General features: G+C 40.8%; 1 protein-coding gene across 5 annotated transcripts in view; it reads right to left on the bottom strand.

Annotated features, from left to right (window-relative positions):
• Nucleotides 1-7373: 7373 nt before the first annotated feature.
• The window catches only part of pip4k2aa (phosphatidylinositol-5-phosphate 4-kinase, type II, alpha a), a 266770-nt gene continuing 261948 nt past the window's right edge, over nucleotides 7374-12195 (bottom strand). For all 5 annotated transcript variants that reach the window (XM_048609441.1, XM_048609437.1, XM_048609448.1 and 2 more), the window contains 2 exons: nucleotides 10059-10162; nucleotides 7374-9504 (listed from right to left, as the gene is read on the bottom strand). In XM_048609441.1, coding sequence (XP_048465398.1) covers nucleotides 9424-9504; nucleotides 10059-10162 — 185 coding nt within the window. In that variant the 3' untranslated portion in view covers nucleotides 7374-9423. The remainder of the gene's footprint in view (nucleotides 9505-10058; nucleotides 10163-12195) is intronic.

Below are 12195 nucleotides of genomic sequence, written 5' to 3'. Positions count from 1 at the left end.
TGAAGAATGAGGGTGATTGGATTGAAGTATATAAAATTCTGAAAAGTCTTAACTTTTGGACATGGAAATGATGCTTCCTCTTGTGGGTCAGTCCAGAATTAGGTAATGTTGTTTCTAATATTAGGGGTTGAAATCTCAGGATGGATATTACAAGATAGTAAGAATGGCCAATGCTGGAGTCAGATAACACAGTGTGGAGCTGGAGGAACACAGCAGGTCAGGCAGCATCAGAAAAGCAGGAAAGCTGATATTTCAGGTTGGGACCCTTCTTCAGAAATGGGGGAAGGGGAAGGGAGCTCTGAAATAAATAGAGAGGAGGGGTGGGGCTGGGGAAGGTAGGTGGGATGGTGATAGGTGAGTGCAGATAGGCATTGGTGGGGATTGGTCCCTCTCATCCCCTTCTCCTTGACCTGACACAAGCTGCCCATCTTCTCTCCCACCTATCTGCTCCTCCCACCTCACTGACCAATCCCCACCACTTCTGAAGAAGGGTCCCAACCCGAAACGTCAACTTTCATGCTCCTCTGATGCTGCCTGGTCTGCTGTGTTCCTCCAGCTCCACACGGTGTTATCTCTGAATATTAGGAGATTTTTTTTTCAGCTTCACTTCCCTGCCTTTTCCCTATAAACCTTGAAACCTTCATTGATTAAAAATCTATATCAGCCTTGATTATACTCAATCATCCAGCCTCTTAAGTTCTCTGCAGTAAAATGTTTCACAGAATTACTACCCTGTCAGAAGGAATTCTCTTCATTATTTTGAGATTATGCCCTCTGGTGCTGGCGTCTCCCACAAGGGGAAATAACCTACCATAAATCCCCTAAAAATCTTGACTGTTTCAGTAAAGTCACCTCTCATTCTTCTAAAGGCCAATGATTACAGGCCCAAACTACTCAACCTCTCCTCATAAGACAGTCCCTCCATACCTTGAAGCACTCTGCCTCATAAAAAAATGGAGGCAGGAATTAAGACAAAGGTAGATTGATTGCCTTGCCTAATGAGAATCTAAGGTTATTGCGGTCAGATGGGGAATGTGGAATTTCAACATGGGCGGATCAGCTATGCTCCTCTTGAATGGGGAGCTGGCTCGGGGGACCAAGTGGTCTATTCTACTCATATTTCACATGTTTGCATGTTTCTATAACAGGAAGAACATTTGGTCAATCATCTATCCAGAGGTATCTAGATACCTCCCATCCTATTATAGCATCCTATTTGTTTTACATTTTGCCAGGCTTTGCCACTGGAATTTCATGGGAGGTTTGGTAAACAAGATCTCCACTGTCTTTATGATATAGCTACAGTGGCAGTCAGATCCAAGGAAAATCCTGGCACAGGTTTAACACATAATTTCTTTTATCTTGGAACCTTAATAATAGTGATTAACCTCCAATGCTTTGTTGTTTCTCTTTATCATTTTAGGTATTATTGAAATTGCAATCTGACTAGGGCACTATCCAGTTTGGTCGTTACCTTCTGTGAATTATTTTCTACTATTTTGGCTTTGCAGTTCAACCTATTAACTGTTCATTTACTGTTTTGCATTGATTGGACATTTTGAACATCACATATAATAAGATTCCTTGGTTACTTCACCACCATTCTGGATGTATATAAGCTGCCTTTTTTCCTTTATATGCTTAGCAATAGAAAACAGAAGCAGGGATAAACCATTCAGCATACTCAATAAATTTGTAGTTGGTCTGATTGACCCTGACTGCACTTTCCCACCGATGTCTCACAGCCTTTGACTGCCTTGTCAATCAAAAATCTGTTAAACCCAGCCTTGAGTATATTCAATGACCCAGCCTTTGCTGAGCGAGAGAATTCCAAACATTAATAACCCTCTGAGAAAATAAGATCCCCCCCGTCTCTACTTTAAATTGGAGACTTCTTATTTTGAAACTGTGCCTCCTAGTATTGGATGGCAGCAGGGGTGGGGGTGGGGGTGGGGGGGGGTCGCGGTGAAATACCTTCTCAGCTTCCACCCGCCTCATCCAACATCCCCAGCTACCATCCGGCCTGAACCTCCGCAATCCCCATCTAGCCAGTACCCTTACCAGTCCACTCTAGCCCACTGTCCCCCAGTCCTCACTCAGCTCTGCTACTATTTTGCCCAAAATCCTGGGCCCCAATGAAATTACCTGCTGGCGCAAACACAGCACCCTCCACTGGCCCTGGCATCCCTTCAGTTACACTTGAGAACCAATCATCATTCTTCTCATACAGCGTTAAAAGACTGCTTTCCCATTACTTTGGTATTTCACACAAATTTCCCTGTTGTGTGGAAGATGTAAGGCTTTGATGAAATGTGTCTTCTATCAGCAGGGGTAGTTCCATACTACCCAATGACTATTAGATCAAATGGTATAATGACTGTGGGGGGGGGGGTGCGGGTTGGGGCCATTGAGGGTACGTGAGGTGTGGTGTCAGGAACAGTGGGTAGAGGATCTGGTCCTGGGAGTTTATTGTGGCTGATGGCGGGGAGGTGAGGCTGTTGGGATGGTGAGTTTCAGGCATTGCCTGAGATGGGGGTGCAGGCAAAGGGGCTGGCTGCTGGGGAGGGAGCACAATAATGACAGGTCTCGGGCTACATTGGGAAGCTGTTATTACACCAGTAGAGGGCAGTTGAGAGTCGACCACATTGCTGTGGTGCTGCGCTTAGGCCAGACCAGGTAAGGATGGTGGATTTCCTTCCTTAAAGGGGAATCAGGTGGATTTTTACAACTATTAACAGTTGTTGCGTGGTTACCATTAGTCGAGGTCTTAATTCCACTTATTTTAATTGAATTCTAATTCCACCTAATTCCCTGGTGGGATTTGAAACCATTTTCCCAGAGCATTAACCTGGGGTTCTAGATTCCAAATCCAGTGATATTACATCTATCTTAACTAAGAATGGAAATGCTGCCCAGGCCATGGCAACAGAGTGAAACTTGGTCACTAGATGCATTTAAAATTGATAAGGAGGAAAGGGCTGTTGGTACTAAAAGTTGATAAGGCACTGAGACTGGATGAGATGCATGAAAGGATATTGAAGGAAGTGAAAGTGGAACGTGCAGAGGGACAGGCAATAGTCCTTCAGCGTTCTTTAGACTCGAATGATGCTAGAGGACTGGACATCAGTAAATGTTGTTCAAAAAATGTTGCAAAGAAAGGCCCAGCAATTACAGACTAATCAGTTTAATTTCAGCCTAAGTAACTGCCTCAAGAAGTTTCCTCGAGATTGATTTAATAGCAATGTGGAAAAATAAGAGTTAACTAGGAAGAAACAACATGGATTTCACAGAATCCTTACAGTGTGGAAACAGGGCATCTGGCTCAACAAATCTGTAACAACTCTCCAAAGAGTATCCCACCCAGACTCACCCTCCTATCCTATCCCTGTATTTCCCATGGTTAATCCACTCAGTCTACACATCCCCAGACACCATGGGTAATTTAGCATGGCCAATGCACCTAACCTATACATCTTTGGACTGTGCTAAGAAACCAGAGCACCTGCAGGAAACCCACACAGACACAGGGAGTACATGCAAACTCCACACAGACAGTCACCCAAGGCTGGAATTGAACCCAGTTCCCTGGTGCTGTGACGCAGCAGTGCTAACCACTGAGCCACTGTGCCATCCCTGATTAGATATAAATAAATTACTGCAATGTTTTGAAGAGTTACTAGAGGGGGTTGATGAGGGTAATGTTATTAATGTAGCACACACAGACTTTCAAAAGGTCTTTAAGTATTTTGTCATATCACTTCTTGTGCAGTGTTGTCAAAAAGCACTACAAAAATGAATCAGTTATGAATGATAGGAAACCTGTACATTCTTTACATTAAGTACTTTATCCTAAGTATCAATGGGCATAAGTAATATGAGCGATGCTCTTGTTACAGACCAAATAGCAGCAGCATTTCAAACTTTGAGAATAATTTGACAGAGACAAGAATACAATATTGTTTGAATGATATTACAACATTATCTTAAAGTTCTGATAAAGAATAGTGAAAATGGAGAAAATCCTTCCAGACTGCATTCAGTGAAAGCGCACGGACAGATGTTATTACACTAAGTAGATAATTAGAGAAGGTGATGACACAATATTATTCCTTACTTCAGAATTCAGTCTGCTACTCTGAAACCCCAGAAAGAAATGTGTTTCCTACCAAAAATTTGAAGTTCTTTGAGAGTTTTGTAGAATGAACACTATTCTTAACTTTTCATAAGTGATTTTGGTAAATGTATGTTCAGACACAAGATCATTGTTATTCATGAGATCTTTGAAAACTTCAACTAATATTTTTCAGCTGGACAGTCTGTCATTTTGGTGTAGACATTTTTCAGTTTTTTGACTTATTTCATTAAAGCTTTAATGTTGACCAGTGCTATAATGTGTTTTTAATTTTGTTTGGAATTTACTTCATAGTTAAAGAGGAATATTTAAAGTTAACAAACTTTCCAATATTCTCTCCAATGCAAAATGAACATCAATATACATTTTTGCTTTTGTTCTCTGTTTCTGTCAAACTTGCCGAATGTTATTTTTATTTCCATGACCTCATCAGGGGATTGGTTTAAGGCAGGTACTAATAATTCATTCATACTGTTGTTTTTAAAAGTGCCTGTCTATGTTCCATTACACAACCCTATTGATAAACTGATCATCTTAATATCAGAGGCAAAGGAGGTACTTGCACTGGCAGACGTGAGAAAAATGTCACAGTACTTTAAAAATATTGTTTTCTTGTATTTCCTGATTACAACTGAAGGAGGCTTTATGGTCATTTGTCTATAAGCCATATGCTCATTGTTTACTGAGTCAATTTCATAAAATAACAAACATAAAAAATATTTTGTTCCATGCACAGTGATTAATGCATATTCTGCTTTTAATTTTTTACTCTCTCTCTCTTTGGCTGAGTGAGGGGATAGTGTGTGTGTGTGTAGGTCAACAACAGAAAGCTGCTTCATTTAATAAAGTGGGAGGGCTTGAGTTGGACAGGAGCCAGGGGTTAGCAGTGGAGAGGTTTGCCTGCCAATTGAGGGTTAGTTCACTTTCACTGTTACAACAAGTGATCTTTTGGAAAACTATCCAAGGGTGGATTTCACCTAATGTAGGAATTTTTACATTGCTTTGTTGACACTGGCAAGCTAGAGCTGAATTATGTATTGATTCAAGGCTTGTTTGTTACAATGAAGCAGATAGGATGAAGACAGCCTTCTGGACTTGATATTGGGTTCGACAATTTTACGGCTGGAGCACCTTTCCCCATGTTTTTCCCCACTGCCACACAACAGGCCTTGGCACCACATTGGCTGCTACCACATACAACCTATTGTCAGTCACTAATAGCCCCCATTAGCAGCTATTCATTCCCCCAGACCGAATGTTAACCTTGCCTTTGTCTGTCCAACTGTTTTTCTCTCTCTTTGAGTTCTATCTCCACCTATCACTTACTCCCCCTCTCCCTTCCACGTCTTCTGTACAAAATCCATCCTTTTCCTAGCTACCATCAATTCTGAAGAAGGGTCACATTAACTCTGATTTCTCCCCACAGATGCTGCCAGACCTGCTGAGATTTTCTAGCAATTTCTGCTTTTGCTTCGGATGGAGATGTGGTCAGGAGACTGAATTAACATTATTGGAAGCACAATCATTAAATATCTTTATTTCACCTGTACAATTCCATTCAGTCACCAGGCATTCATTAATTATTAATTTTGATAATGTCATCAGAGCTCATGAGGAGCCCGGAACCATAAAACGTTACAGCACAGACAAAGGCCATTTGGATTAACATGGAGCCTTCCACTTTTTGGTTCTCAGTTTATAGACCTGTCAATTTTATGGCACTTCAAGTGCTTTTTCAGTCATTTCCTTTAAATTATTTAGTGTACCAACATCTAGCACACTCTGGGGCAGTGAATTCCACAGATTCACGACCCTTTGATGGTTTTAAATCTGCCATCCCCTATCCTAAGAGAATGACCCCTCAATTCTAGACTGTCCACAAGGGGAAATATCTGTTGTCAGTCTACTTTGTCAATCCCCTTTAGCATCTTATAAACTTCAATTAAATCTCCTCAATCTTCTAAACTCTAATAGGCATAGGCCTAAACTGCTCACTCTCTCTTCAGAAGACCAGCCTTTTATCTTTGGAATTAATCTAATGAACATTCTCTGAACTTCCTCCAATGCAATTACATCCTTCCTCAACTAAGGGGACCAAAACCTGAACACACTGCTCCAGATGTGGTCTTATCAATGCCTTCCTTTTTTCCCCCGAGAGGAATTGCAGCCAATGGTATTTTGGTTACTGTTGTCTGCTGAAGAACAACTCCAAAACACAATAACATCTAAGGTAAGTGTGCGACTGGGATTTACTGTTTCACAATGGAAATGTACATAGACCAACTTGCTGTTAATTGGCTGAATGGCTGGTTTGTAATGCAGAGTGATGCCAACAGTGCAGGTTCAATTTCTGCACTGGCTGAGGGTACTGTGAAGGTCCCACCTTCTTGACCTCACCCCTTGTCTGTGGCATGGTGACCCTAAATTTAAACCACCACCAGTCATCTCTCTCTAACGAGACAGCAGCCTTATTTTTCTCTGGGACTATGGCTACTTCATCTATACGCAGACCATCAATAAAAGCAAAATGTCAATTTAATTTTACTATTGGAAGAACCATGCTCTCTGTAATTGAATGAAAGAATGGAGATTAACTTGTACAGGTTCATTATATGATTTCTACATCAGTCCAGGGAGCCTACAGAAACAAAGGGCTGATAATTCTCTTGTTGATAAATGGGCTGATTGCCAAGGGATATGGAATTTAAAACAAACCAATAATTATTTGCTCATAAAACAAAAGGAACTTGATTTTCCACAAACTATACAGAGCATTGGAATGTTCTTCATTATTCTCTTCCTTGATGACAGCTTATCTAAGAGGTCCAGGCAAGGACTATTTAAATAAAAGAATGGACCGGAAATACTCAGCAGGTGGTAGAAGCAGCATTTTTGAGATGTCATAGTCCTGAAACATTAACCTAGCTACTCTCCACTGATGCTACTTTAACCTGAGTATTTCCAGTATTTGTTTTTTTTTATTTCAGATTCTTGATTTTCCGATTACAAAGGCTATCACATGGGTAGAGTGACAGCTAAACTGAAGAAAGCTATCTATACCTCCTTTACCACCATTCCTTATCTGCACATTAAGGAAGTGGTATTCAAATGGCTGGTTAAAAACTTGAACAGACTCGAGGCATCTTTTCTTGATTTCCCAAAACAGTTTCGGAAATGTTAGAAAGGAAACGACAGTTACTCTCACAACTGCTATGAAAATAACAAGATCGATACAAGAAGCTTTGTGAGACAAAAAGAGAGCTTTATTTCATAAAGCAAAGCTCAGGTATGAAGTGTGTAGAATGTAGCACTAGTACATGTTTTATGAAGTTGCATCACAAACAAAAACAAAACTATTTATTTACATGAATGACCTAATAGAGGCAAAACATTGTGCATTTATATTTTAAGCTGCCAGAAGCATCTAAAATACACAGATGAGCCACAGAGGGGGATTTTTGTCCAAATATATTGTTTGTACATGTACCTCTTTTTCCCCAAATGGGCTTTGTTTCTTCTGGTCCTATTACCAATGGAAAGTACAGCATCTTACAGAAAATTTGAAATGAACATGACCGGCACAATGATGATGGAATTTTTTTAAATACATAAAATATATAACTGTACATTTACATTACAGCGTTAACGTCACTTTACCAAGAGTAACAAAACCATGTTAAATTATTACATAGTCACACTGATGATATTGCCTTTGGCCAATGAATCCTAGTATAATCTAGGTAATTGCTACCCAATGTGAAGCATTTAAAAAAAACTTGCAGTCCAAACAGCATTGACACATTTTTAATAAGAAAAGGCATTCTGGCACTCCTTTGCTTGCTTAAGTTCCCAAATGTCTGGGGAGGACACAGCAATGAAATTGATATAGTCTTAACAGCAATTTCAACGATACACCTAGGAAAAAGGCACACCTGTTGCACAGTGTAATCTTTGAACATACTAAGCACATTTTATTTAACAAGACATAATCTGCATAATTAGATAGTGGAAATAGTACAGAAAAGATTAATTCATGCTTAAAATAACAAATATGATCATAGATTCAGGCAACCATTTATTACATATTTACATAATATCTAAAAATAATGTTGCAAAAAATAAAAAGGCAACCGTGAATTCTGAAATATTACTGTTGTATTCAGATAGTCTTAATCTCTTCCTCAATGTGAAAAATGTGCTTAATAGGTGTCGGACCCACTTTACCATGGTGGAGAAAGACTTCTGTAAGGACGTTTTATCTGAAAACTAATCAATATAAAAAAACCTGCTCATGTGACACATCAGACATTTCTCTTGTAAACACTAGTAACAATGTGAATTGAAAATTCTTTTACGTTGAGGTGAAATCAATCTGCACAAAAATGATGATGAAAAGTCTGAAGTGTTACAAATTCAATTTTTTTCCCCATTATCTATTCCAATCCTGCTAACAATGGGATCTGCTGTGCATATGGAGACTTCAATTTCTTGAACAATTTACTTAATCTTGTTCAAATAAAAGTTAGATATGCAGTAAAATGTGGCCTAAAACAAGGATAAGTAATTATCAAGTAGATTCTGACACTTAATGTGCATCTTTTCTGTACTGTGACATCTTAGATAATTTATCAGAGCTTTGAGACACCCAATTACTGTGAACAAATATGGCCAAAATTTGTGACTTCCTAATTTGACCTCCTCCTTGAAGGAATATTAACTTTTCAACTCAATTATTACAAGCTGCCTAAAGTGGGGATTGAGACTAACTTAACACAACAGGACTTTGGAAGTTTTATCTTGTCAAGACTCCCTTTGAAGAAACAATAAACCGTGAAGATATCTTGAGGAGTGCCAGTGTGCACAATGGAAGTGGAACATTAGCAAGATAAACAAATACTGCTCTGAATCTTTCAGTTCAAGTGATAAACTGATCCACAGTTTATAATTTGAAACTAGTAATTGCTGTATGTCAATCAACATGCAGTTTCTTCCCATTATTGAAAGTACCTCCCCCAATAAAGTTCCATCACAGCGAGTCTTGGAGTGTTGCTAAAGCAATGCACTCTGATGATTTCATATTCTTCCCACAAAATAAAGTTCTTAATTGTGAGTACTGTGCTGGCAGTTTCAGGAAGCAGTTAAAGCTATTTTTCATCAGTCATCTTATTCAGAAGATGTAAAAGAAGGGAATGCTTTCAGCAAGACAAACACTGCATTCACTTCATTTAGCCCATTTCATTTTCATATTTTTATCATCCCTCCCATTCCCTGCATGTGTTATCCATGTTAAGCTATGTCAAAATACTGGTGATAAATTCCACAAAGCGTTTCGAGTACTGCTCTGGGTTGACAGTGGAGATTTCGGCACCAGACTACAAAACACAAAAATTGTAGTTATCATTATTTTCTGTTTAAAACGTCTTATAAATAGGATTTCAACACATAACAATGCGTCATGGGAGTTGGTACAATGTTTTAAAACAAATAGTTTTTTTAAAAAACTGTTTTCCTTGTGAAGTCTGAGAGAAAGGGTCCAAGAAAAGCTTAGTTCTGCATGAACAACATAACTATCTCTCCTTTGCAAAACGCAAAACACCTACTTTTAGATGTGTAGGTGAAAAACGAGACAGTGCCGCTTACATTCAATGTGGTACTAAGTGCCATCCAGAGTATATGCTTTAGCACTGAATGTAGCATTCAATTTTAAGTCTCAAGAGGCAAAGATATTGCCTATTGAGCCATGTTAATGTATAAAAGTACTAAATAACTAGTGCAATCACTTAGAATTATTTTTGCTATATAACTGAACTCAACCTGAAGCTATGTACCCACTAAACATTATTAACTGGAAGGGCATATTTAATTGTATTTCTCAGGCCTCAAAGTAGTTTTTGCAAGAAAAGATATGAAAGTATAAATTACTTACACCATGTTTGACTGTTTTGGCAGCATGTGCAGCTTTCTTCTTTGCATCATAATGTGTTAGAATGTCAATAATTCCCAGAAAGTAAATCTCCTTCCTTAGGGAATCTACAAAATATATACACAATCTATGAACAGGGTGTTACTAAAAATGCATAAATAGATGAATAACAGAACCAAAAAGGTTATACTCTCCAGACTGCTACCTGAGCCACGAGCTAATTAGCAGAGGGTCAACAAGATTAAAAAGGTAAATGCACCGCTCAAAGATTGGTATGAGAGAAACAGGTTTGAATGCATGAGACATTTGCACCAGTACTGGGGAAGGAGGGAGCTGTTCTGATAGGATGGGCTCAACCTGAATCATGCTGAGACCAGTCACAGGGAGGGGGAGGGAGGCTGCTCCAGTTGCACAGAAAATTATGGAAAAACATAAAGGGGAAAAGGGCTCAGGAGAGATTAATTACATTTCCAGAATAAGTAATAGAACAGAGTACGGAAAGGCTCAGGAATGTAACTTCAGGCACAGCAGATAAGGGGTCAACTTTGAGAAAGTAGACAACCAATGCAGGACTGAGGGTATTGTACTTAAATGCACGCAGTATACAAAACAAGGTAAATAGCTTGTAGTGCAAGTTGAAATTGGTGGGTACGATGTTGTGGGTATCACAGAGACATGGCTGAAAGGGGACCAGGGTTGGGAACTACATATTCAAGTAAAGCATCCTATTGAAAGGACAGGCAGATGGGCAGAGGGGACAGGGCTGCCCTGCAAGTAAGAAATGAAATTACATCAATAGCAATAACTGATATAAGATCAGAAGGCATAGAATTTGTGTGGATAGAGTTGAGGAATCACGAGGGAAAAATGACCTCGAGGGGAGATGTGTACAGCCCTCCTAGCGGTAGTCAGGATGTGGAAATAAATCAGGAGATAGAAAAGGCATGTAAGAAAGCACTGTTACACTAATCATGGGGGACTTCAATATGCAGGGGGACTGGAAAAATCAGGATGTTAGTGGATCCCAAGAAATGAAATTTGTGGAACATCTACAAGATTGCTTTTTTCAAGCAGCTGTAACACTGTCCACTAGGGAACAGGGAATTCTGTACTTGGTGATGTGTAATGAGGCAGCACTGACTAGGGATAGCAGGAACTGCAGATGCTGGACAATCTGGGATAACAAGCTGTAGAGCTGGATGAACACAGCAGGCCAAGCAGCATCCGAGGAGCAGGAAGGCTGACGTTTCGGGCCTAGACCCTCCTTCAGAAATGGGGGAGGGGAAGGGGTTTCTGAAATAAATAGGGAGAGAGGGGGAGGCGGATAGAAGATAGAGGAGAAGATAGGTGGAGAGGAGACAGACCGGTCAAAGAGGCGGGGATGGAGCCAGTAAAGGTGAGTGTAGGTGGGGAGGTAGGGACGAGATAGGTCAGTCCAGGGAGGATGGACAGGTCAAGGGGGCGGGATGAGGTTAGTAGGTAGGAGATGGGAGTGGGGCTTGGGGTGGGAGGAGGGGATAGGTGGGAGGAAGGACAGGTTAGGGAGGCGGGACGAGCTGGGCTGGTTTTGGGATGCGATAGGGGGAGGGGAGATTTTGAAGCTTGTGAAGTCCACATTGATACCATTGGGCTGCAGGGTTCCCAAGCAGAATATGAGTTGCTGTTCCTGCAACCTTCAGGAGCATCGTTGTGGCACTGCAGGAGGCCCAGGATGGACATGTCGTCTGAGGAATGGGAGGGGGAGTTGAAATGGTTCGCGACTGGGAGGTGCAGTTGTTTAGTGCGAACCCAGCATAGGTGTTCTGCAAAGCAGTCCCCAAATCTCTGCTTGGTTTCCCCGATGTAGAGGAGGCCACAACGCGAACAGCGGATGCAGTATACCGCATTAGCAGATGTGCAGGTGATCATCTGCTTGATGTGGAAAGTCTTCTTGGGGCCTCGGATGGGGGTGGGGGTGGGGGAGGTGTAGGGGCAGGTGTAGCACTTCCAGTGGTTGCAGGGAAAAGTGCCGGGTGTGGTGGGGCTGCAGGGGAGTGTGGAGCGGACAAGGGAGTCCCGGAGAGAGTGGTCCCTCCGGAAAGCAGATAAGGGTAGGGAGGGAAAAATGTCTTTGGTGGTGGGGTCGGATTGCAGATGGCGG

Source organism: Rhincodon typus, chromosome 2 (assembly GCF_021869965.1).
Source record: "Rhincodon typus isolate 14 chromosome 2, sRhiTyp1.1, whole genome shotgun sequence".
Taxonomy (NCBI): domain Eukaryota; kingdom Metazoa; phylum Chordata; class Chondrichthyes; order Orectolobiformes; family Rhincodontidae; genus Rhincodon; species Rhincodon typus.
This window is presented reverse-complemented; position numbering and strand designations above follow the sequence as displayed.